Source organism: Phyllostomus hastatus, unplaced genomic scaffold (genome assembly GCF_019186645.2).
Source record: "Phyllostomus hastatus isolate PE091 unplaced genomic scaffold, TTU_PhHast_1.1 phas_scaffold_1066, whole genome shotgun sequence".
NCBI lineage: Eukaryota > Metazoa > Chordata > Mammalia > Chiroptera > Phyllostomidae > Phyllostomus > Phyllostomus hastatus.
Genome location: NW_025334004.1, coordinates 18,099,717 through 18,126,820, shown reverse-complemented (window position 1 = coordinate 18,126,820; position 27,104 = coordinate 18,099,717). Strand labels below are relative to the sequence as shown.

Here is a 27,104-nt window from a genome sequence, read left to right as displayed (position 1 = left end):
GCAGACTGACTGGGAGTCCAGTCCAACGGTTCTCTAGGGCGTGACCTTTGGTTTTCTCATCTGTAACGTGAGGACAACACTGACTCGACCACTTAGAGCACGTGGACAGATTGGTGAGCTCAGGCTTCTAAAGCCTTTCATAGAATGCCTACCACTTCATACATACTCAGTGAATCTGGGGTACTGTTATTGTGGTTATAGCTTCGAATGCAGAAGTCTTGCTACCTTTTTTATTAAACACAAAACCAGGATTTCTTGTACAAAGTGCTTTTTCTATTATTAATGTTAATGAAGGAATATGGTGGCTTGCATGACAATCCACAAGTTACACTAGAATGGGGGATTATAATGGAAAGAGAACAGGTGACGTCATGATGAATTAACTTGTTTCACGGAGTTTAAGGAGTACTTGGGAAGTGTTTGGGAAGACTGATGCCCTTAAGAAGTTTATGAACTTGTTAAGAGCTAAGACGTAGGTATCATCTATATGAGAGACAAATTGGAGGACAGAGAAAAAGAGTTTGGGACTGCTCAGGAAAGAAGGAGATGCCAGTATTTTTTGGAAAAAGGCTTATGGAACTAGGCCTGGAGGGGTGGATAGGTAGAGAGTGTCAGGGTGTGTTATCCAAGGGACTGGGAGTAACCTATGTGGTCAAAGAGGGTGAGATGCCATCCTGGGGCCCAGTGTAAGTGCTGATGTGCTTTGTGGATGGCTTGAGGTTTGAATTCTGACACTTCACATTTAAAGTCTAATCCAAATGGCTTATGTGATATCAGAGAAGAAGAAACAATCACTAATTACCTTTGAGGCTTCCGGTTTAAAAATTCCCCGTATGAGAGGCAAAGGAAGAAAAGTGGGCCCTCAACACATTCAGTGTCTCTGCACAGAATTCAGCAACATAGAGAAGGTCACAGGTCTCTCCCCAAAGGAAGACAGACTCCCAGCAGTGAGATACGTCACTCCCATAGGAATATCTGCCTTGGAAAGTGTGTCTACGTGAGGGTGTGTCTTCCATGGGGAAGGGTACTTTCCCCACCCGGTCCCATCCCTCAGCCCCACTCCACAGTTAGGCCCAGGCTGGGATACAGAGGGAGGTTGTCTGACAACAAAAACACGTCCTCTCATCCTCAGGGGAACCCCAGACCTTCTGTGCATGCATAAACACACATGCACACACATGTACACACATACACATGATTACACATATCCCATATTTTGGGCACTAATACTGCTCCTCTGATAGCCGAAGTCCTACAGTAGGAGGGAGAGAACCCTGGAAACATCTGATGAGACCTCACAGAAGAGCCCTCGAGGAGAGTGTCTCATGCACGTGGGTGCACCAAGACGCACCGACAGATGGACTTCTCAGGAAATGGTTGGGGAAAAAAAACAGAAGCAAAAAAACACCCTATGAGCCGGGTGACTATCTTTGCAGACAAGTCCAAAGAAGCAAACTATAAACAAACACCTCAAATGGGGTTTTCACCGACTAAGTGCCTTGGCTGCGAGAGGAAACTAAGCAGACCCTCCCCGGCTCTGGCCCCTCTTGTCACACATTCCCGCTGTTCTGCCAAGTTTTTATGCCTCCCGATAAACCTGAAGGCCAAGCTGTGAGAGATGAATTACAAAGTGCAGCTCTCTGCTCAAGTGGCTTTTGATAAGGCCAAGCAGTCGGGAGCCAATAAAGTCACCGCTTCTGCAAATCAAATGAATCAAGTCCTAAACACACAGAAGCCTTCTCCACCACCCTGGGCAAAGAAAGGGAAATGGGCAATGAAACTACGGGAAGAGGTAATATTTTCATTCTCCCTGTACCTACTGTAACCTCCTAGAGGGTCAGGTGGGTAAGACCGTGCCATTTCTCATGAAAGGGTGTGCTGTGCAGGGAAGACACGCATGTGGCTTTGGGAAAATTCTGATTTATGAAATTTAATGTTTAAAGAGCTGGCACTTTAGTCATATTAAATATGTAACAGCCTTTCGAACATATGCAAAACCAATACGAGTTTCCCTGGTGAGTAGTCCTTTTGGAGCTGGTGTAGTGAGTGAATAGCTACAATTATCTGTAGTTAACATGCCATTGTTGGGAGGTGGAGTGCCCCTGGAATGTGCATCTCCCACATTTGTTGAGGATCGACAACGCGTAAGAAACTCTTCTGGCTTCTGGTGATTGCCCCAAATGAGGCTTGTTTTCCTAAGCAGTTCGAAGCATTCTTCCCAGTACCTCATTGATGCCATTTATTTGCTTAACAAACTTGTCTTCCAAAAGTGTACGAAGTTGGCCCAACTCTAATTTATCCCAGATGCCAAATCAGCAGGTACAAACTAATGAGGTTTGAATGTGTCAAAAGCAAAGGCAAACCCTGGGTCTTCTATTGATTGAAGCCCAGCCTCTAAATAGACAGATCCAGAGCCGGGTTGCTGAAAGAACACAGGAAGTCAGAGAATGTGGGTGTGAACCCTAGCTCTGTGTTACCTTAACCAATCACGTTTTGTTTACACCTCAGCTTCCTCATCCAGAGGGCTGGGCTGGCAGCTGTTGTGCAGGCTCGCAGTGAACATGGAAGGTTCTACATGCAAAGTGCTGGGCAGAGTGCTTGGCTCATGGGAGGGACCCACACAATTGTTTTACCCATCTGCCTAAAAATGTTTATATGATAATAGAAAGGGCCTGAGTTAAATTAAATCGTTCAAATGTGCCTGCCAGCCTTTTCACTTTTCCCTGTCTGTGCTCCAGAAAGGCGCCTAATTTAAGTTTCTGTTTCCTTATCCTCCGATGAGGGTAGTGATAACTATATCTCAAACTTAACCCATGCAGGGTGCTGGAATGCACAGTTCGACATATTCAGACCCTTTCCCCATCGCCCTCCAGGGTTCCTGGGCTGTCCTAATTTCAAGCAGAGTAAAATTATGTACAAATGTGTTCAATAAACTCAACCCACCCCAAATTATAATGCATAATTAATTATTTGTTATAGTGTAGTTTGGGCTACTTACCAATGGTTACTCTTTTGTAACATACAGTAGAGCGAAAGCAGTCCTATTTCATAGCAAAATAATTAATAAGAAGTGTCGATGGCGGGAAGAACAGTGTTGTGGGAATAGAGGAGGGGATTATTCACCAACTTAGGGAAATCACGACTTCTTTCAGTGTAAAAGCAGTTCTCTTTTGTTCAGTGTATTTTGGTGGCTTAATAGAGCGATATTTTACAGAAAAAAATGAAAGACAGAAAAAAACAATAGTAATCGGATCAGAAGCTTTCGCTGACCTCTTTCAATGCCCAGGACTCTAGATAGCACCGTGATTTAAAGAGTGTCCAACGCGTGGGCCCCATGTGCCCAGGATGGCTGTAAATGCAGCCCAACACAAAATTGTAAATTTACGTAAAACCTTATGAGATTTTTTTTGTGACTATGTGTCTCAATGTATTTAATGTGTGGCCCAAGACAACTCTTCTTCCAGTGTGGTGCAGAGTTGCCGAACGGTTGGACACCCCTGAATTATTGATCTGACAAGACAGACTCGTGGGTTCAAATCCCAGGTCAGCCACTTACTGTGGTGTGTGCCCAGGGTTCCTTTCGGCTGTGTGACCTTGGGCAAGTTGGTTAACCTGGGTGAGCCTCAGTTTCCTCATCTGTAAAAGAGAATAAGTGATGCTTACCCAAGAGGACTGTTACCAGGTTCAAATAAAATAAAGTACTTAAGACTGTGGGTGCTACACCTCACATAAAGTAAAAGTAGCCTCTATGTGTTAATAAATTACCTAGCAACAAAATTGAAAGCACCAAAGTTTATCTCCAGGCAACAGCAAGCTACTACCAACCTGCCTTAGGGGAACTAAAAATTCTCCATCAAACTTGCTTACGCGCCCCCATGCCATACGCGCGGATCTACTGCTTTCCCACCGCCCAGGGAGTCGTCATACGTCATCATCACCGCCCTCCAATCCTCTCACCCTCTTTCCTCCCAGACAAGTGCTCCCAGCTGAATTTGACAATCTGCTCTTGTTTTTAAGTAAACAAATATATCCCTTCTCAAATTGATGTATTTTTCAGCCATGTCAATTTTTCCCAGGTAGCAGGGATAAAGGGAATGTTCTTGGCTAACAAGAAGATTGACAACCAAGTGAAGACATTCATCACGTATAACAAGGGCCGAGACTGGCGTTTGCTGCAGGCGCCAGACACGGATTTGAGAGGAGATCCTGTGCACTGCTTACTGGTGAGTCTTCAGGCTGGGGCAGGGCGCCCCAAACCCCGAGCGCTGGAAAACCAGGTGTGAAAACAGGCAGACGGAAATGCTTCCAGGGCCCCCCGCTTAGTGGCTGAACAACAGGGGCCAGGGAAGGGCAGGAAAGCAGCGTATCGGAAAGTCACAGCGCCGCCTTTTGTGATGGACCAGAGACAAGAGAAAAGCAGAGTTTCTTGTTTACTTCCAAGGATGTTCAGCTGTGACCCAAATTCTGATGAGGGCCTCACATTGTAGTTGAAGGGGGACCCGAACAGGTTCCATCATGATGGGGAGATACGTCTTTCCTTTCCTATGAGTAACCTGTTACAGATCAGATGACACATACATCCAGCTGTAGAGCTGGTGACCTGAATGTGCCATTGTGTAGTTGGGTTTTCTAAAGGAGACGTTTATCCGTATTTTCAGAGGACCTCGTGCCTCAAAGAAGGGCAAGAACCACTGATTGAAACTTTGGTTGGTACTCTTTACGGTATGTTTTATTCATATGTCACATCATATAAAGCTGGTGTGGGTAAACAGTGGCCTGTGGAGCAACAACGGCCCGCCACTTGTTTTTCTAACTAAAACTTTATTGCAAAACAGTCATTCTTATTCATTTGTATGTTGTCTATGGCTCCTTTGGCTGAACTAAGTAGTCACGTCAGGGACCATATGGTCCACCAAGCCTATGATATTTATTATCTGGCCCTTCTAAAAAATGTTTGTTGACCCCTGCGTTGAAGTACAGCCCTCTTTTAATTATCTGACATCTGGGGAATAAGTACATCAGCGTGAACTTATTTATATATTCAATTATATGTTTGTGTCTGAGAGAGGGTTTAAAAATGGGTTTTGTGTTCAAGGAGTTTACAGTGCACTTGAAAGAGATTAGATTAATAAATGAAAGATTATAGGGTTACATCTTATTCCTCCCAGTGGTTCTGGTATCTGCCCTATACTTCACACATGGATGGATACAGAGTGAATGAAGAGAAGGGGAGGAAGAGATTTAATTGCAAAGCAAAGTATAATTAAATGCTCATTTCTTTACAACAATTCAGCAGGTGTATTTACATTCGCAAAAGGGATAGGAGAGTATGGTAAGATGGAAGAAAGACCTTTTTGTTTTAGGAAGGGCTTGGGGTGTGTGTGTCTGTACCAGGATTCACAGTCATCATCAAATCCTGACTTGAATATTTTCCACACTCAGCTTGCTTGCTGCTGTCCCGTGAAGTCTGAACAGTCACTTTGCAGGTTCATCTCAAACAGCTCTAAGCGGGTCACCCTCCTACCCGAGAAGATGCCAGCAGCCATAGCTTGACCTTATTAGTTGCAGAGGATATCACAGTTGTCACTGTGCATCAGGGAAACTGTCTGCAATTCAGCCTCCCACTCAGCTTCTGTCCTTATTACTGGCAGCTCACGGGGGAAAGCCGGTTGTTGGAGTGAGTGCGCAAAGCCAATGACAGAGAAGCAAATGTACGTTATTACTGAATACCTTCTGTATGCAAGGCATACTTCAGTAGCATTTTTTTAAAAAAAACACAGCCACCTTCCTAGTTGATCTATTTCAAGTTGGAGCACACCATGATATTTTTCCCAAGGTGCACGGCATGCACCATTGCCTTAGTATGGTCCCCCATCCTTTTGTGCGCTTTGGAGATTAAATGTCAGTGGGAGAATTAGTCATATCCTATAAAGAGACTTTCCTGAGTTCTTGGCACCATAAATAAGCTATTTGAAATGCCTCTTACACAGAGCACTTAGCGAGGCTTTCCCTGCTCCAACACCAGCCCAGTGGTAGGAGGTCTTAGTGCCGTGCCTCCAAAATCTAAACGCTGGGACCACCCTAATACGAGCCACCACCATTTCTCACTTTCCCTGCAGTGACAGGCTCTTAACTGCTCCTCCTGTCCCGACCTGGCAGTGTCTTCTCCGCACAGCAGCCAGTGCGACCTGTGTTTTGTTTAAATCCACCTTTATTGAGGTAAAACATACAAACATAAAAAGTGCCATTTCAACAGTGTAGTTTGATGAACCTTGACAAATGTCTATACCTGTGTAACCACTACCGCAGTCAAAATACAAATTTTCATCATGTCCAAAATTTCCTCCGTTCTACTTTGCAATCACTATCCAAAGCTCTGGCCCTAGACAATACTAACTTGCTTCTCTTTATTATCCAGTTCCTTTATCTAAAACTTTGCATGAATGGCATCAACTTGAGCTTGAAAAATTCAGATCATGCCTCTCTTTTACTTAAACCTTCTAATGACTAATTCAGGTCAAATAAACTCCAAATGCTCTCCCACAGTCTGCAAGGTCCCATGTGGTCAGGTCTCTGTGTACTTCTTCTGCCTGGACTTCAACCTCTCACCCCTTCCTTGCATGTAAACCACAGTGGGGGAGGATGGTGTTTGCATACCATTAACTTACCTTGCTCACTTCTGTCTTGGGCTCTTTGCATTTCACAAGAATGCCCCTTTCCCAGTCTGTCTGCTTCTTAAAATTCAGATCCTTGACCACTTACCTTCATTCAAAGAGCTCACTGGAACTGTTTCTGAAGTTGTACTGGTCCCAGCTCCTTTTTATTCGTGACCCTTTTCATCCTTTGAAATCAGCCCATGCGTTTGTCCATGTTCCCTACTAACCTAACACGGGAGCTTCCTAGGCAGAGCAACTGTGGCTACCTTCGTGGCCACTGCAAACAATCAGCTCAAGAATCGTACCTGTCACAATGAAGCTACTCAACACAGGTGTTGTCGTCGAGGGTGTTCTGTTCATTTGAAGCAGGTACTCCAAGGACAGGTGTTGTTTGAGTTTTGCATTTGGACTTCAGTGGAAGCCTCTCCTTGCCACTGACAGTCATACTGAAGGATTTGTCATAACTGCCACCTCCCGAAGCACCTGGGCTCAAGTGGACCCTAAAGTCAACAATATCAGTAAGCTCATTAAGATAAAGGTGCATTAACAGGATGTGGATGTACAATACCTGGGAGTCTTTGGGCCTCCCTCCCTCATTAACCCTATTGTTTAATGTGGTTCCCATCTGAGTTTTACAAAACAGAGAGCAGGGTGAGGAGGGAAAATGACAAAGGGAGTGAGGAGGAGAGTCCAAAATCACTTTATAAAAATCTGCCAAAGGAACAAAATAAGAAAGAAAATCTTTGAGCTGTGGGAGACCCAGACTGTTAAAAATCTTCTCTCAGCTCGGGAGCTGGTGGCAGAGAGGAGATAAAAGTGATTTTAAATGGTGAGCGCTTGGAAAGTGACAGTGTCACCAAAAGCACAGCCTCGTGATTAGAAAAGAGATTTTCCAGCAGGGCTGTTACAAATGTGGGACAAGTTCAGAATTACGGGCCCAAAAGGGATGTTCCTGGTAAAATGTATTCTGTAGAAATAAGACATCCAGGCTAATTTGGGGCTGTATTTTTAGGACTTTTAGACTGATTGCCTGGAGGGCTCAACTGGGATTCCTTTCCTCTGAAGACAGTATTGTACAATTAGATGGGGCATTACAGGTCCCAGTCCGCCTGCCTCCAGAGCCTTAGGTTTGGGCTGTCGAGAGGCAAGATGTGAGCTGAGCCTGTGACAAATCTAGGGAAGTGCAGTGTTTCATGGAGAGAGGCTGTGATTTCTTTATGAATTCAGTTGGCCATTTTTGGTTGGGGCTAAGCAGCCAGTTACTACAGGAGATTCTTGACTCTGTTTTCTGCTCCTTTGCTCACTTGACTGTGCCTGCTGTGCCGGATTGGAGTGGGGCTGAATGCCCCTGCCCAGCCGGTCAGTCCAGGGGCCGCCCTCTGCTTTGCCACTGACCCTTTACTGAAGATCCATGGATTCAGAGCTGCAGCTCGGGGTCAGACACAACAAGTGTAGGGGGTTGGATTAGGGGGCTATTATTTGTGAGTTTACCTGTTGCGCGTGGGTCACCGGCCAGCAGTGACCATGGAACGCTGTGGATGGCTCGACAATACTCGAGAAAAAACACACATGCACAGAGACAGACTAGTTTCTGTGGGGAAGTAGGGACAGAATGGCCACCCCCCCTAGTGGGGAGTGCGCTGATTTACCGTCCATACCTGCTTTTATTAGGCTCATTTTGCATAGTAATTCAGGTAAAGTACAGTACTCATTAGGGGAAGTAAGGAACCATAGAAAACAAAGAATTCTGCCGGTCTATTGAGTTGGGGGTCAAAGAGCTGTAAGACTGAGGAACAAATTAACTTCCTCCTAAGACCCTTCTCATTCAACTGAGAGCATTCTAAACAAAGAAGGTTTCACAGTAATTTACATATTCTTTCTTAGGCCTGATCACCCCGGGAAATCCGCACTTCTCAGTACCGAGCTGCACCACCCTGTCATTGTTTTAGGCTTAGGTGGAGCAAGGGAACTAGGTAACCAAGAGATAAGGAGATTTTCTCCCAGACGCTGAGAACTCAAGCTATGTCAAAGCCGAGGAGCGAGGGTCCATCACCCCCTTTTGCTGCAGCCCCTCAAGTCCTTCTTTTGGGGGGCCTCCCAAAGTGATTGTGCCTGGCTTAGGTCGTTCCCCCCGTGGGGAATCTTACCCGTCTTTGGCTAACCGACCAAGCTTTTGGGGGTTCAGTTATGAATAAAGCAGCAGAAGCAGCATTCCTGCCAGGAAGACAAGCTTTTGTCTCCTTGCTGGCTTACAGTTCCAAGGGCGTTCCCTTAGCTTTAGCTAGGTGGGGGTTTCAGCCTCTGATACCAGTCAGGGCGGTTCCCAACATTTACCTGCTGCTTTATTATTTATGAAACCTCTGATCTGTCTTTGTAGGACAATACTCAGGATTGGGATTCCTGTGTATAATGGTACCATGAAGATGAGAGCTAAATGCTATTAATACAGAGGTTAGGGGGAAAGAGGAAGTGAAATGAGAAGTTGGTTGACCCTCAAGCAATCTAACAGTTTTTTAGTTCATTTATTCCAAGGTAGAGAAACGTCTTCTATCTTTTAGTAATTCTCTATTGGCCATTCACAGTGCTGGGAACACAGTGGCTTGTAAATGGATCGATAAAACGGAATGCTTTCAGTGGCCAAAGGATTTTGTTAGTTAAAATAATAAATAAAAGAATAAGGCAAAAGAAAGGGCATTGGGACCTAGAAGTCCCCCACGGACTGCAGGAATCTGTGTGCTCCCTGAAACTGAATACGGAACTCTGCGTGCGCTTTGCCCGCGGGCACTTTTTCTAGGTAGAGTCCTTCATTTGCATCTGGTCCGCAAACTCTGTGTCTGACCCTGAAAAGACTAAAGACTAAGGATGTAGTTGCTTCTCGAATTGACCAATGGAACAATACTCCATCCCTTGTGACTGTGTAAGGACATGTAAAGGGCAGCTTCCAGACATGCATGCTGGTCCCTCCTAGGTCATGGTGGTTCCAGTGTACAGTGCTGTATTTTCCAACGGTGGAGAAACTAGAAAAGTAGAGAAGCGCCTTTGGGACAAGCAGTATTTTGACTGTACTGAATTGGAGACAACTCCAGAAAGATACTCACATAGTCGGTACATGATTGGTAGTGGAAGGAAAAAGGATGCAAAAAAAAGGATCTCTCTTTTTTTTCTTTTTTTATATAAAGTTTATTTTTTATTGTCCCCCCCCCATTACCATTTAATCCCCCTTATGTCCCCTTCCACCTCACTCACCTTAGATTAAAGACCCACTGGGTCCCCTGACAGGGTCAGCCCTGAACCTTCGGGAGCTGCCTGACCCCACCCCCCTCACAGAAGTCCCCCAGCTGGTCACTGCTCCCTGATTGGGCAGGACAAATGTGGATTCCAGTGTTAACCACCCAGCAGTCCCCACAAGCCTCTCATGGGTGGGAGCAAGCGAGAGGCCGTCCTGGTCAGGACGCAGCTGAGGGCTCGGTGCAGACTGGGGTGGAAAGCAGACAGGAAAGAAGTGGACAGAGTGCCCTCTTCCTGGGCAAAAAAATAAAGAAGAATTGCAAAGCTTCTGTTCTGTCCTTCAGGATTGTGCTGTGGCTTGACTGCTGTTATAATAAACCTCTGGATTAAGTTTTGGTGACTGAATTTTGACAAATGTTTAAAACTGGGCAGGTACAAAAGTTTAAGTGGAAAAAAGTGAAAATGAATCACTTAACATTGTTCTTCATCGAACATTGATGTAGATAGATTATATAACTTCCTTGAAAAAAATGTAAAGCCACAGAATATTCTCCTTGTACCAGCTGGGGGCAATCCAGTACTATGAATGTGAGCGTGGAGGAAAAAATGTACCAAAAAGATCATTTCTAATGTTCCCGCTATTGCATGAGCTGGTGTCTTTTCTTCTCAGATGAACTTATCTTGGGCTTTGAAAGCCATAGCAACTGAGCAGTGCTGAGACAGTCAGTTGGAAATGCCCTCTTTCCTTTGTAATGGCATGTTCCCATATCGAATAATCCTTGGGTCAGGTGGTGACAGTTTCACAGTCTTCCAGACTGTTGAGAGGTGAAGTCTGCAGCACGTAGCAGTTCAAAATTGCAAGCTGGGTTGCTCCCTTGTCCAAGGATGCCCTGCCCCGTTGGGTGGTACAAAGGTCCTCCATTCAACCCGTATGTCTACACATAATTCCCAAGGAGTAATGCAATTCCAGTGCCATAGAGATACTCACATTACTCTGTGGTTTACAAATAAGCCCCTGCACTGCGGGCATTGTTCTGAGTGAAACAGCCATGTCTTTCATTTCCTAGCATGAAAGCATTGCTTGTTATTTCAAACTTTTATTGGCCGTCTTTTTTGATTCTAGGCTAAGTTCTACAGAAGATGCAAAGTAGTACTTGACATTTTCTCTTTATTTGTAGAGCACCTCTTTTAGGGGATAGAACCAGACATACCTTGGATAGATGATCCTGGATTGCGTGTAGTAAAATAAGCTGTTGTAGATCAGAAAAGGGGAGGTCCCGATCAGATGCAGCTGTCAGGAAGATTTCCATGGAAAAATGGTGTGACTCCCCTGCTTTGTCCTGCCCCAGCCTCTGAGAACCGTGCAGGGCTGCCCTGGGGCCTCTCCAGCACAGCATGCCTGTTCTGGCCTTCTTCTTGGGTAAAAGGAAGCTGAGTGTTTGGGTCAGTTTCTTCTTATAGAAGGCAGCCTTCTTTACCCTTTTGGAACATTATAAAGTAAAAACTCCTTTTTTGAAAGCTTTACACGAAATGTTCACGTAAAAGCAATAATATATTGCTATCGTTATTTCTTGAGAGTCTGCTCTCTCTGGTGGCAGTGAGGAAAAGACCCTATTGTGATCCACTGCTTTATTTCACCAGTATTTTGGCTGCTTTTATTCTTCGGTTTCATTTTTAGTTTGTCATTTTACTCTATCTTATATAAATTTAATCACTGCATCTCTGGCTCTCTGAATATCTGTTGGTTGAAACTTACAGAGCAGACTAAAAGTAATAACAGAGATACATTGGTGATTCCAAAAACTCAAGTCGATAAGATTAGAAAGCAATCTTCCTGAGCAGTGAAAAGAAATGTGGGTTCAGACACAAATGTGTAGTTTTTGACAACTCAGTACAAGAACTATTTTAAATGGAACTCATATAAAATTCATCGTGTTTTTGAAAACTGTTGAGATAGTAATCAGAAAATTTGATCAAGGTTTCACACACAAATAAACAAGTCCCTTAAATTTTTGTTGAAATTGCTATTACATTTTGCCTACAGGTATGACTTTTCTATTGAATAATACTGATTCTGGTAATAACCTGACACAAACATTGTCCATGATTGGGTGGATGTTTGGACATTTTCACATGTCATACAGCTTCTTCTGGACAACTGAGACCAATGTCTCAAATGGAAAGGGGCAAAGAGAAGCCGGCTGACTTCTTCGAAGCTCCCCAGCCTCACCAACCCTTCTTTCCTGACTTCCTGTCCCAGTTTTCTCCTCCTTAGCCTTTTTGACTACATACTGTATCACAACTCAACTCTTCCACTTTTTGTCTTTGTTGTTTGTATTGCTCGGGCCTGAAATGTCCTTTACCCTCCTTAGTATCTCATCCACAGTTCCTAACCTATCCCTCTTTGCCTGAGGCACCGTTTTCTCCTTGAAGTCTTCCCTGATCCAAAATTGGACATCATCCGGTCACCCTCTAGAATCTCATATTTTGCCCATACTGATCTTATGGCTGTTAAAATATTTCTCTGTATGTTAATCATTAGAAAGATCTTAAATTCTGACACTCTCCATGAGAGTCAAACCAAATTTGAGTGGATGGAACTCTTTAATAAGCTACACCTACTCTTCTGCAGATAAAGTTGCTAACGTGTTTGGTGAGTGCCCGAATACAACTCAGGCAGTCAGCTAGACTGACAATGAACATGCCCTCCTTCGCCAGCTTGGCAGCTGTCTTGTGCTGAGTTTACACCAGACCAGATATCTGTGACATGAAAGATGGGTGAATGGAAGGGTCCATGAAGGCAAGGATAGATGGGATTGTTCGATGATTGGATAGATGCTCGGAACATGAAATTGAAATGACTATCATCTAGATTGCGTGCTTTCATGACACTCATTTTTCCTCTTCTCAGCCATATTGCTCACTACACCTTCACCTGAAGGTCTCTGAGAACCCCTACACATCAGGGATCATTGCCAGCCGAGATACAGCCCCCAGCATCATAGTGGCATCAGGTAAGCTAGATACCTCTGCTTGGAACTCAACAAGCAACCTAAAGACATTTTAGAATGGCACTGAAACCACTGACCCTGAAGCAAGTATGCTGAAAAACTCTGCTCAGCTATGTCTGCAATCTAAAACAATCTCAAGTAATGCCAACTGCCGATAGAGCTTGTGGTGAGCTTCTGCGGAAGGCTCCTTTCACTAATGGTGATGTGCTCTTTCTAGGGAACATAGGTTCTGAATTGTCCGACAGCGACATCAGCATGTTTGTCTCTTCAGACGCAGGGAACACTTGGAGGCAGGTAAGAAGGTTTTCCGGATCAAGTTGCTAAAGTTTAAAATGACATTAAAATTGCCCAAATGGATTCAATTCTGGGAACTTATTCTACTATACATAATCACTTATTCAACTACATATAAATCCTAAAGCTTGCCAATGCATGTATCTTGCTTTAAATAAGTCTTTGGGGTTAGCAAATCTTTTTGCAATTTGATTTTTTTTCTGCCATTCAATAAAAATGAACCACATTCAGAGCCTATATGCAATACAGTTTATAAGTGACAATGAAACCGAAATAGATCTGACTGAATTTTTACCATAAAAGAAAAACAGAATCCTGAAGAGCTTATCACATAGGGAACATGGTGCCTGAGGGGTAGATTCTATACCTAATGCTGAGTTATCTCCATAAATTCCTCTTGCCTTCAAGTCAGAGTAGAGAGCAATGCAGTGATGTAGAAATAGCCATTACCCAGGTGGTGTTCTGAGATGTTTAAATCTCATGTGCAAAAGACAGAGTAATAACCATCACGGTGCATATGCTAGGGAAAGGAGAAATGGAATCACTTTAAATGAATGTGTTTAGCTTAAATGCTTCCTCTCTTTTTTCTGAATGGAAATTAGATACCCATAGCTTATAAAACAGGCATTTAATGAGGTTTAGCAATCATAACACGATGTGTGCCTAATGCATGGTTGTTACCCTTCAGTAAATATGTTTTAATAACCTACTGACATTTAATTATCATACAATAACTTCCACGTAAATTGAAATCTAATGTGCAGGTAATCACCCAGCAATGAGAATACTCTGCGATACATTTTAGACAGAGATCTCCGTGCTCTGGTCCAATTGCCATTGCCTAATCCCAGACCCCCTGTAAATCCTCAGCAGGATGCATGTGTGTTGAGAAGGACAGGGCAAGGAAGAAATTCACCAAAAAGCCTCAAGGCTGTTGATCTCAGAGGTATTTAAGAACATGGACTATCAAGCTTCCTCTGGAGAATAGTTACAGAGCCAGAATCCTATTTTTTTTCCTTCCAACACCCCAAACAAAGCAAAAGAAGTCTCTGTTTCTATAGTCCTAGGATAGGACATATCTCAAGTATAAGAAGTAAACAAAGGGAAAAGGCACTGCACAGGTCTGTAGTGTAACCACAGACGAGGCCGCACTAACAGTGTGACCGTGAGAAAGCAGTGTGCACTATGTAGAGGACTTAGAAATTGTTTCCGTCCTGTCTCCATTTAACTTCTTGTCATTTCTCCACATTTGGAGAAAGACCCAATGATACATGTACCCAAGGATGATGGTTCCACTTTGATCAGAGCTTCTTTATGACTTGGTAGAGAATATTTTCATTGAACAAGAACACCCTTTTCTAGAGGACTTGGGAATTTTGAAATCACTGGAGCTGGAAGGGTCGCTGTGCCCTGCAAGCCCCCGCTCCCTCAGTCACTACGTACCTGGCCTTAGGCAAGTCTCCACATCTCTCTACACTTTAGTGGTCTCCTCTGTAACCGTGAGAATGTGAGAATAAAGTATGTGTAAGGTTTCTTCCATCTTCAAATGTTACCCAGTATGACAGTTATCCAGTATTCCGACATCATTATAAATGGGAATCAATAGAACATGCCACAAAAAGACAGGATGCAAACATAAATACATACCTATGAATTCTTTACATTTGGATTGTGGTGCACTGAAAATTTTCTGTGACTCCAGTGGTACCCGTAGCCCACCTTGGGAAGCATTGCTCATAACTCTGTCTTCCCAAGGATTTGGGGAAACCTCATTCAGTCACGGGAGGGATTTTTTTCTCCCCATCTGAAGACGGATTCTTTGAACTCTGGGTGTGCGGGGCCGTGGATGTGTGCCCATTGGGTGTTGTTTCCGTTTCCAGATCTTTGAAGAAGAGCACAGTGTGCTGTATCTGGATCAAGGCGGAGTCCTGGTTGCTATGAAGCACACATCTCTCCCGATCCGGCATCTCTGGTAAAGGCGCCTGTTGCCCACGAGTCATGCACCTGGTGCTTCCTCACTGCTAAGACTAGCAGTCAGGCTATCAGATTGTGACCACATTTGCTGTAAAGTGTCAAGGTCTACTAGAACATCATTTATACCTTTGCTCTATTAAAATTAGATTGTTACCTACAGGAGGAGGAAAGGGGATCGTGAGAGAGGTAAGGAGGGAGAGAGGGATGGACGGGAAGGGAGAGAGAATGAGAATAAGTTCTGCCCCTGAAAGAGGAATCGCATTATAGTTTTTAAACGTGATGATGCCTGCTCCTTCTTTCAGAACCATCCTGGGTAGAATGGTATAATCCCTGAGTGACTTAACTTCTTCCAGTCAACTTTCCCAAATAACAACCTCTGGAGTGTATGTGTTCTGCACAGAGATCACGACACTTCTGTTCCTGATCGTACTTCCTTAGTTTCCTGCTTGGGGGCGCCATTCAGCAACTCTGCCTGCCAGTCTTCCACAGATGGACAGACATGCAAGGCCTAGCTTCCAGAGGGGTTTCTGATAGACTCCCTTCATGTGTGTTTTTGAAAATTACTCTCTGCACATGCAAGCTTCCTCGAAGTCAAAAGCTTGCCTTTCCCTCCACTGTTAGTTACTTCGGTGCCCAGAAGGAAAGCTGCAGAAATAAGAGAAACAGAGGCTTAGCCTGGAGAAATGCATCCCCAGAGAAGGGTGGAGCAGAGGAAACATCCCCTGTGACCCTCAGAGTGGCAGGCTTCTCTCTTCCTGAGCTCTAGAGTCTGTCCTTCTGTCCCCATTCCTTCAGTCAGTGAGTCAACCAGGATTTATAGAAGTGTAAGTGGGATCCTGCTAAGTCTCTAATCACTTGGAGGTGGCTAGGTCAAGTCCATCTAAGTAGGTCCCCTGAAGTCCCTGCTCTCCAGAATCACCTGCAAGTCTTGCTGCTAGAGTGCGATTTTGGAGAGAGTCACACTGAGATCTAAGATCTAATAAAACATCAAAATTTCAAAACAAATTCTGTTAAAGGCTCATTATTATTCTTGTTTCATGCAGCTTTCCCCTTGTCAATGTTATAACACCCCTGGGTCCCAAACTGCCTGGCTAACTGTATTTCTATCTTCTGATGAAATTAAGAACATTTATTCAAGGCTTATTTTGACAGTGCCTTAGGTACTTTTAAAATGTATGCTCTCCTGCTTGATGGTATCTTTCCTTTGAAAGGATTATTTTTTCCTTCTGTGATCTGATGACTGTTATTTTTTTTCTGTCATTAGGTTGAGTTTTGATGAAGGGAGATCTTGGAGCAAATACAGTTTCACATCTATCCCACTTTTTGTGGATGGGGTTCTGGGTGAGCCTGGGGAAGAGACTCTAATCATGACGTAAGTGGAAATCAATGATGCCTTCTAGTGTTGTTATTCATCCAGAAACATGTTTTGTGGCTAAGTTTGCGCACTACTGTTCGGTTTGGAGTTTCCAGCCAAACCAGTACATCTGATTGCACGATTCCCCAGCAAAGTGGAAAGAAAAATGTCCGTAGCCATTTTTCTCAGCTTCTTTCTTCCTCTCCTGAATGGCCGGGGGAAATTAGAAGAGATCATTTCGATAGAAAATAAAGCTATACATTTAAAACTTTAATGAGAAACCAGCTCGACAGGTAGAAAATCGCAGGCGTGTAAGAGCGGTTTCACTTTAAGGCAGAAGGCAAAGGCTTGTGCAAAACCCCACACAGGCTCCCGCGTTTCCCTGGCTCCTTCCCTAACCCAATTGTGAGGCAAATTAGGGAAACCCTGAGAACAATCTGTTCTTGTGAAATTGCATTTGCTCTCATTCTTGTCTGGAAAGAGATGATCATTAATTTGTGGGCGACTTGATTAATGACTTGCCTGCCTATGGGGTTCCAAACATCGGCTCCGAATGCAGAATATGAAATTGCACTTTTTCCTTCCCCTAGAAAATTAGACATGGAAGACGGAGGGAAGGTATTAAAGCAGTTGATCCTGTCATCCATGGAAATGTAACAATCAAAGCGAATAGTTGTCTTCCCTCCTGTTTGTTTGTTTTTTTAATGATAGAAAAGATCAACAAATGTTCAGGATGCCTAATAGCTGCACTTTAGGCCATGGTAGGCATAGCTAGATCAGCCATTTATTTCATAATTTGTCTGCATGTAATTTTTATATTTACAAAACACAGGTAAAAAAGCTGACTGATGAGGCTGCTTTGTGGTTTTTATCCTGACCTGCAGTTAGTGATTCAGACACCCCATCAGATGTCTGAGTCTTTTTCAGTGAGGAGAGCAGGATGCGCAGTGCAGGAAACAGTCGTGACCACTTGGCCCCGCTGCCCACTCTCCCTAGTGACTGCTGGGGAAATAAAATAGCGTGGAAACCATGGAAACCATGGAAACCATGCACATTAGCTAGAGAACCTAGAAGTATAATATCGGACCATGCAGAATGCTGTATTTGTGATTGTTTTCTCTATTACTGATTGATTGATTTTTTTTGTTAACCATTCATGGGTATAATACATAGAAGTAGTCTTTTAAGTCAAATACCCTGGGTTCTGACTCTACCCGATCTTTAGTGATCTGACATTGGTTTTGCAATTAACAGAATTCTTGGACCCTCAAGTTGCCCGTATGTAATGTGGAGCCAGTAACAGGAACCCTCTTCAGAAATGTGTTTTGAGGATTAAATATGATCAATGCATTAGTGTGCTTAGCATTATGCTAAGCGTATAGTAAAACCTCAGCAAGGGCTAGCTGCTGTCATAACTGCTGGCATTGTTATTATTGCGATTATTTTTATCCTTATGAACTCTGTAGAGTGTTCGGACACTTCAGCCACCGCTCTGAATGGCAGCTGGTGAAAGTGGACTACAAGTCCATTTTCGATAGGCGGTGTGCGGAGGAGGACTACAGACCTTGGCAGCTGCACAGCCAGGTAGGAGGAAGAGCGCGGGGGCTGAGTGCTGAGCGAGAGGCACGGGGCGTGTCGGGGGGGAGCGAGTCATGCGAGTGTAGGGATCGGGGCTCTCTAAGCCCCTCTAGGGCTCATCTAGTGTTCTGTGTTCCACAGCAGTGAACAAACTCTACATTTTACAGCTTCTTGTGAAGTAATTTCTGTTTTTATTGTACTAAGATATAATGAGATAAAACTCAAATGTGCTTGGCTTAGACGAACAACTAAAATGAAATAGCAACTCAGCACGGGGATCTAAACATAATTTATCTGAGCACGTCTTGTGGAGGCAGAGCGGAGGCAGGGGTGAGCAAAGGACCCGGCAATGCAAACAGAGCCGTAAAACAACAAAACAAGGCCCTGTGAGCAGTGCTAAGAATGCCCTCTCTCCCCGCTGCTGTGACTGCCTGGGATTAAGTAGTGCTTCTCACCTCTTCCGAGATACTCGAGATACTCATACTCGTGGTACGAGAATGCAGAGTTATCAATAGGAAACTTCCCTTCCCCCTGACCCCTCAGCTCTTCAGCTCATGACCAGATGCTTGTGTGAAAGCCCCTCTCCTCAGGTTTCCCCAAGCCAGAAGCCATCCATCCTGCAGGTCTCTCAAATTATGTGGCGGAGGCTCTGGCTGCCAAGCCGTCACTGTATTCAGGCAGCAGCACACCATTTGTCCCAAATCTAGCCTTGAGTGAAATATATGCATGCAGATGTGGGATGGAGCTGCTGAAAGTGAGCTTGCTCAAGAAACACAGGTTATGGTCTTAGACGAAATTCTGTTCTGACATGTAAAGAAAGCTACATTTGACAGTGTCGGCTGCATCAGCTGAATCACTCGCTCTAGTCAGAGACTCAGTAAATTACCACGCATTTGCATGGCTGATATTTTCCCCTTTGGGAGACAGAAGCATTGTGATATTCAAAGCTTTTATTTATTTTGCAGAGAAACACTGAATTTAGTTATCTTGCTTGTCTAGATGGATATAAAATTAGTGTATTAAGTTGTGTGGGCAGAAACATCATAAATTGGGGTGAAATGGATCTTTATATTTCTTAGCGATGCTCTTCTTCCATATGCTCATAAATGACCAAGTGTCTGAATCTTCTCATAGAAGATTAGAGAATTCACTTAGGAGGATGGAACTTAATTATCACAGATTTGTTGGCAATGCACATGTTGTAGGGCTGAGTCTTAATTATCCATGTGTCCCTCACAGCCCTGTGCCTAACACCTTGCCAAGGAAAGCTTTGCTGGACCCCTGGGGAGTTAAGGACATGTTTAGACACACCCTCAGTGCTTCTTCCGATTGACTTATGAGTCACACTGTATGCTAGGTCCGTAGATGTGGCAAACCGAAAGCTGTCAGCATGGAAATCACCAAAGTCCAGATTGCACTAGGGTTTGGGGACATCTCCCTGGACTGCCTGATGGTGGAGCAACGAAGCTCCCACTGTTGTACCCAAGTGCATGAGCTTCTTGTCTCTTTCCAGGGGGAAGCATGCATCATGGGAGCAAAAAGGATATACAAGAAGCGAAAATCAGAGCGGAAATGTATGCAAGGAAAGTATGCAGGAGCCATGGAATCGGAGCCCTGTGTCTGCACAGAGGCCGACTTTGACTGGTGAGCATGTCCCTCCTCCCACGGAGTCCTTCAGTGTACCAGGCCCATGGGGGCCTTAACAAAAGCTGAGATTTGAAATAATAGTGACAAACATAGGGCCAAGTGGCCAGACATGTATTGGAGACATCATGGCGTACTTGTGCACCACATGGAAAAAACGGGAGTTTCTTTAGGCTGAAAGAGGATTTAGAAAGTGGTTGGTAATTATCTTCATCTATGTGGTAGATGTCCGGACAGGAAGGGAGACCAGGTCCACCCTGAGTTGCTGCAGATGGCAACAGTGAAAACTATATGTGGACTTTTCAGAGAGCAAACATATTTGTGCTCAAGGTTAAACTTTCTAGAATCTTTGGTTCCTAGGTGTGGAGCAGTGGCTTTCTTAGTCAGTAAATTTTCTATCTTTTGAAGTTTCTGATCAGGGGTTAGCTGACTATTGCTTCTGGGAGCTGTGGAAGGTATTTCTGAATTTGATGTAAGGAAGGATTCGGTGGCCTTGCCAGTCTATGGCTCTGTGATCCCCGTGTTAAAGAAGGCGCCCCCATTTACCTGAAGTGGGCTAGTTTAACTGGAAAAGTACTGAGGTGTTTGGATGTTAAGTAAACTCAGAATGCCATTGAGAGTTTCCTGGGCATTTGGTAAGTGGAAAGCTAACTTGTGGGGCCAGTGAGGCCCTTGCTTTGGTCTAGGTCAGTGTTCAGGATTCAGGTGAGGTTGAAAAATAACTGAGGATGGGAATTCCCTTGATCATATCTGTTTCATTTTCTGCTCCCTTTTGCCCCTCATATTTTTTCTTTTATAGTTCTTTATATGTTTTTAGTTTAGAGAATGCAGTTGCTAAATATATAGGTCAGGGTTCAATGATTGAAACCTACCTGCATGAACAGCAAAGTCCTTCCTTTAACAATTTATTTTGAGCTGTGTAGCAATCACTGGTCACATCTCTGATTATCAGTGATCATCAGATTATCAATGATTGGGCTGATGCACACACACATCACATATCTTAGAAAAAGTACATCTTCTCTCATGAGACACCTCTGAAGGTGTTGACTGAACAAGTAGTACTGGGCAGGCCTTGCAACACTGACCGTCAGCACGCAGACGGATAACCCAGGGCCATCCCCGTCTTGCTGGCAGACAGGTTGTCAAGAGCCAGTGCTGGACCTCCGGGCTCAGCCGGAGGGCAGCAGGGCTTATTACCTTGGAGCTCACAAGGGATTCTGCAGGAGCTCCCCAGCCATGATGCATGTTTTACTTAGTGCAACATTATTACACTGACAACAATACTTTATCCCTATCCTACCTTGTAGGACTGACACTCTGAAATACATTTACAAGGAAAATGTCCCTGGATTTTTAACTCATCCATCACATCCCTCTTTTTGAAGCTGGAATGTTTCTCCTTCCTCCACTGCATTCAAGGAGAGTTTGTAAAGGAGGTTAACATTTTATCTTTGTGATTTAACTGTTAGCTTACCAAACCGTCGTTCTTGGGCCGAGAGCAAATGTATCCTCTCATAGAAAACCAGGGCGAAAAAGTGAGGTGAGATGTTCCAATTCCCTGATTTCACCTGGAAATATTTCTTCCTTTGGGAATCTTTTTCTGTGCGGTTCCAAAATAAGCTAGGCTTTTGTCATTGCTTTTGTTTTTCTTTTTCAATTTTAAGCGACTTTAGAGTGGAAGGAACACAGGGTGAGAAAAGCAGTAAGGTTTCTCCTCTCCCTCACTTCTCACACCCCTCATTCTTGGCCCAGTTCTTGTATCCACTGGAGACTGGAACCTGCTGCTCTTACCATTAACTGGAATGTATTCTGAGAAATGGGAAATGAATTGTGAATGAGGCTATTGTATGCTTTTCTGCCTCAAGGGGATTTTTGCAACTGCATAATTTCTGAAAATATTTTGGGAGGCTTACCATGACCTCTTCGAGCTTCAACCAGTAGCTAGAGCTTCCTTGATTTTACTTGACTGTAGTATAGTGAAAGGTGGTTGTCACTGAATGTTCCCTCTTGCCTTGACTGTCCCTTGGACAATCCCCGAGGTGACCTTACCTGTCATTCTCCAACATGTGTAAAGTAATTCTGTGAAATGAACACTGGGGGTCCTGTAGGCATCAATTCTGAAGTCTTCCTGCCCATGCTGTGTTGAACCAGCACCAAATCCAGCTCGTATGTGCAGAATTTGAAGTACCAGCTGCCTGGTGACAGGCACCTTAGCTGAGCCTATCTCTGCCTTCTGGACCCTCGAGTGCCAGAATCTCACCTCCAACACACAGATGGGCCAATGCATCCTATTGTTTGCTGATCACTGCCTGCAATTTGTGCATGCCGAGGTGCAATTCGTTGTCATCCTCTGCGCCCACGTTCATCTTCCAAAAGCCTAGAAGGACAGGCTACTGGGAGGTCCCTGGAGGCAAGAATGAGAGGAGGCTAAGAGAAAAGGCTTTGACTCTCTCCAAACTAGAGAGGAGCTTTAAAGTGCTCAGTCCTGACTTGAAGTGCTAACTGACGAGGACAGAATGTTTCCTGGGGGGAATGCTCACGACACCCCTGAAGGACATCTCCTTTCCCGCTGTGACTTTGAAGCATATGGCTTGTGCACAGACAGACCGGGCTCAGCTGTACATGGTCGATCCAGATGTCTTGGAAGAGCACCCCAAAGACATCAGCAGTAATGAGGATCATGCCACATGTCTGCTAAACACTTCAGTGAAACTTCACACTGGAAGTTGAGCTTCCACCATTGCCTGTGTACTAATTATGTATCTTTCTCTGGACCAACCACAGTCAGTGCTGTGTATCCTCCTAATGAGAGCATAATCTATTCTCTCGGCTTCAGGATGTTTACTTGGAATAATTGGACATTGAGCCTTCCTCTCTACACAGGTATCCTCGTGGCCTCCAACTTGGCATTTCTGAAAATGGGTTCTGTGGGCTATTTTCATGGGTAATTGATAGATATTGCATGGGGGGAAAATCCATTCTCGGACAGGCATCGATTCAGTGAACACCTCTCTTTTGACTAATTGACTAGAGTCGAAGTTGGCTGTGGACTAACATGAAATTGTGCTCAGTAACGTTGCCATGTACTGAAAGATTTCCCTTGGCTCTTTCCCCGACAGTGACTATGGTTATGAGCGACACAGCAATGGCCAGTGCCTGCCAGCATTTTGGTTCAATCCATCTTCTCTGTCGAAAGACTGCAGCTTGGGACAGAGTTACCTCAACAGTACTGGGTGAGTGTCTGAAGCCGTGACCTTGACCGCTCAGCCCTGGCTGCTTGTCAGCACGTGTTAAACTGACGGAATTATTTCTGATCAAAGGTCAGGCCTGTTTCATTACAGCACAATTGATTTGCTTTTGTTCTTTTTAATAATGAAGCACAGAGTTAGATTAATAGTGCAAATTTCATCTGAGAATAAAACCCTAGTGGTAAATAAAGAAATAAAATTGGTTTGAAGATAATAATGATACTGTATAAATTGCTTCCTTGTTTGATACTTTATTTCAGAAGTCTTTTTTCTGGTACCTAATGGTTAGAGAACAGCTTTAACCATTAACTGCATCCCTGAGAGGAAGGCCAAATACATGTTCCGAGCTACTGGTTGAAGCTCGAAGAGGTCTGCATTTCCTGGCTTATAGACGTGGAACCTAGAGTCAGAAAGGGAGCTCCCAGACTTTGCAGGAGCATAACAGTCTTAGTAGGAATGCATTTCCTTTTCTGTGTCCAATTTTGACACGTCTAAGGCATGCATTCCGATGTTTACAAACCTGGAATTGGGGTTCAACGTTATGTATTGTAGCGTTTATCCAATATTATTTAGTAAATATCAAAGAAGGGAAAACATTTCATCACTTTTCCACACGCGTATTTGATGTTTATAGACTTAGAAAACAGCACATGTGACTGATTTGGATTCTAATTCAATCTGCAAAGAGACTTTTTTTAGCCATTTGAGAACATTAAATATGGACTGGTGGTTAGGTGAGGTATTAGTATTTTCCAGAGATATGTTTTTATATCTGGTAGACCAGGTGCACAGAGAGAGAACTCATATATTTTTTACGGGGAATTGGGTTACGTAATTATGGCGGTGGGCAAGTCCACACCCCAAGATGTTCCGGGTACGTGGCAAGTGAGGGACCCAGGAGACCTGACGGTGTGTTTCCAGTCCTCGTCTGAAGGCAGGAGAACCAGGAGAGCTGACCTTCCAGTTTCTGGCTGAGGGCCAGCAAGCTCCCAACCCAGGGAGATCTGCTGCCTCCCTCTGACGGCGAAGGCAGACCAAGCGGATGTTCAGGTGAAGGCCGTCAGAAAGGAGCACTCTCCCTTACTCTTGAGGAGATCGGCTTTTCTGTTCCATTCAGACCTTCACCAAATGGGGCGAGGCCCACCCACGTTGGGGTGAGCTATTTGCTTTACTTAGTCTACTGACTTACATGTTAATGTCACCCAAAACCACCCTCCCAGAAACACTCAGAGGAATGTCTGACCAAATATCTGGACACCCCCTGGCCTTTGCAAGTTGCCAAGTGACATTAACCATCACGGGTGACATTAGGTTACATCTGAATCTAAGCACTATATTATATTGATGATATTATATTAACAAAATATAGTTATATACTTAGGGATGATCATTGTAGTTTGGTTAAGGCCAAAGACAAAATAAACCTTATCTTTTAGAGATACATAATGTGTGAAATTTTCTTTAAAATGTTAAAAAAGGGAAAGGTATTGGTAATATTTGAAGATGTTAATGGAGGCATGGAGGTTTATTATACTCTTTTCTCACATTTGTATGTATTTGAAAATTCTATATTAAAATATTAAAACGAGAAGGAAAGGCAGGAGGAGAGGGAAGGGGGGAGGGAGGGAGAGGGGGAGGGAGGAGAGTGAGCTGCAGGCATTTCGCCAGCAGGCCAGTCCAGTCGACCATTTCTCCTCTCGTTTCTCATGCCGGCTGCAGTGCAGGGCTGAGGGCTGCCAGTGCTTCAATTACGTGCTTCCCTGTATTGGAAAGAAATTAACTTTTTATATTTAATTAAAAACAAAGATTACCAAAGTAGTATTCAGGGTCCAGCACAAATAGTGCCTGTTTTTTATTATAAAAGCATAAGCAAGTAATTCTGTAACATAACAGTATCACGCTCAAGCACACCATGTGACAGTTTAGGTGAAATGTTCCAATTAAAGCTATAAATGATTACACCCATATTATTAGCCTGCCAACCACACTCAAGCAGGTATGGATTCTGCCGGACCCTGTATACTAGTCTTCAAAAAGAAGGGGACAAAAACTCAAACAAGTATTTCAAATATCATTTTCTCTGATGTTTTGGATCCCTAGAACCTTGAAGAAATAAATTGTGATTTCTTTGATCTGTAACACAAAATCAAGGAAAAATACAAAACAATAACATCAACAAAAGAAATGCTTTTACAGTGAGTCAGTGGGGTCTCCAGCATCTAACGATATGGAGAAAAAATTGAGGGGCTGATGGAATAAACTTAATTTTATAAATAAGTTATAGCTTAAATAACTTAAACTTTTATTACTTGCATGTAGCAGAATGTTCAGGCCTTGTAAACGGCATCGGAAACCTCTACAGCTAATTTCAAAATTGATTTTTTTTTCACTACCTCAATGTGTCAAGGAAGTTATATTACTCTCTCTTTGGTATTGATGAGAAGGGGCTGAAGTACAGAGGAGTCCGAATTGTTTTAGATGCTACTCAAATCCCTAGGATAGGCAGAATGAATACACACACATATACATGCCCATACATGCACACAAAGCTTTTCAAGCTGCCTCTAAATGGGTTTCACCAGTCTTTAGGCAAACTCAATGCGTGAAATCCAAATAAATCTTGACATATATAAAATAAAGGATCAGAGATGCTAAAATTATAGTGTTCTATTCCATGAGAGTTTTCATCTATTCCCTATACAATTACAATTAAATTTAAAAATGTGACTCAGTGGTCAGTATCCAGGTATATACATGTTTGTCAATGTGATTATGTTTATTAATCACAGAATCACAAGTGTCACTTGCTAGGGCTTAACCTTTACTCTGAGAGGTTTGTTCATGTCAGCGGGTTTTACATAATAGCATCTGACCCTGAAGGGTTTTTAAGTACCCATAGCTCCTGATTTCATCTATTCCATGCAATTTTTTTGCAAAAAAAGCATCAGCATCAGTGAATGAGCTTGTGTACAAGAGCATGTGGTAAATACCAGCCATCCATGGGCGTGGCAAATGCCCAGCTCTTAAGTGTAAGGTGCTCCCAGGTGAAGGAGTGACCACCCACATAGGGACCGATGGGCTAAAGTGTGTGTGTCTGAGGGGGTGACACTAGTAACCTCACTGGTCAGTGTACTGTCTACACATGCTGCATTCGCACTAGGACCGAGAGGACCCTTAGCTGGGACAGGAGTCTGAAATTATCTTCAAAAAGGGCCTCCTCCCATAGATTTCTGCTTCACAGTGTCTGTGGCCACTTAGGGAGTTACTAAGAGGTACAATGCAGATGGAATTAAAAGAGAACTGTCTGCCTTTCTTCATGTGGCTCCAGTCCCAGGCCCCAGGCTCCACTGAGCTCTGTGTTGATTCATCGGCACATTGACACAGACTCGGGATTTAGCGTTGTAGCCACTGCAGTGCTGCCATTAAGCACTTAGCTTTCTACTTAAAGGTATTCCATTGCACAAGAAATGTTGACATAGTTTTTCTATAGTTTAGAAGTCCATTTAGATCATCACCCCAATCCTGCCCCCTTTTCCACACAACTGTGACCTGGCTGATATGTGTGTTGTCTGACACTTTTCATCTCCCAGTGAATAATTACACCAGGAATAAAATACACAAAATTAATTGGGGGAGGTTATTTTTATATGTGATTTTCTAATAGATACATTGTTCTTTTTTTCTTTTTTTTATTCAAAAACATATCTTCTACATCCTTCCAAGTCAGATTATATGAGGTACCTTCTACCCAATTACTTTTCATTCCATGGGACTGAAGCACCTGGGTTTCTCAGTCACCCCTTGCTATGGGCATTTTGCTGATGTCCTATTTTCTGCCACTGTAAACAATGCTGCAATTAACATTCTCACACCATAATCATTGCTATTAAAAGCATGCAACGATAATTAGTCTCTTTTGGCAACTGGAGGTGTTTTTGCTGATGGTTAAAGCAAATCCCCCCCCAACTCTCTGGTTGCCCCTCAGACCTGTGGACCCAGGCTTTGCCAGATCTCTCCCTGCAAGGGTTGAACACTAGCTCCCTGCTCACACACCTCCTTTGAGTCCTACAATTAGAGACTCATTTCTCCTTTAAAATGTAAATGTTGATGGATT

The 27,104-nt window shown here is 43.7% G+C and overlaps 1 protein-coding gene across 4 annotated transcripts in view; it reads left to right on the top strand.

Annotated features, from left to right (window-relative positions):
- SORCS1 (sortilin related VPS10 domain containing receptor 1) overlaps positions 1–27,104 on the top strand; it is a 484,554-nt gene that overhangs the window by 379,046 nt on the left and 78,404 nt on the right. For all 4 annotated transcript variants that reach the window (XM_045854533.1, XM_045854532.1, XM_045854534.1 and 1 more), the window contains exons 10-17: positions 4,077–4,223; positions 12,796–12,898; positions 13,113–13,189; positions 15,070–15,161; positions 16,428–16,535; positions 17,984–18,101; positions 19,609–19,739; positions 22,862–22,975. In XM_045854533.1, the coding sequence (XP_045710489.1) occupies positions 4,077–4,223; positions 12,796–12,898; positions 13,113–13,189; positions 15,070–15,161; positions 16,428–16,535; positions 17,984–18,101; positions 19,609–19,739; positions 22,862–22,975 (890 nt within the window). The remainder of the gene's footprint in view (positions 1–4,076; positions 4,224–12,795; positions 12,899–13,112; positions 13,190–15,069; positions 15,162–16,427; positions 16,536–17,983; positions 18,102–19,608; positions 19,740–22,861; positions 22,976–27,104) is intronic.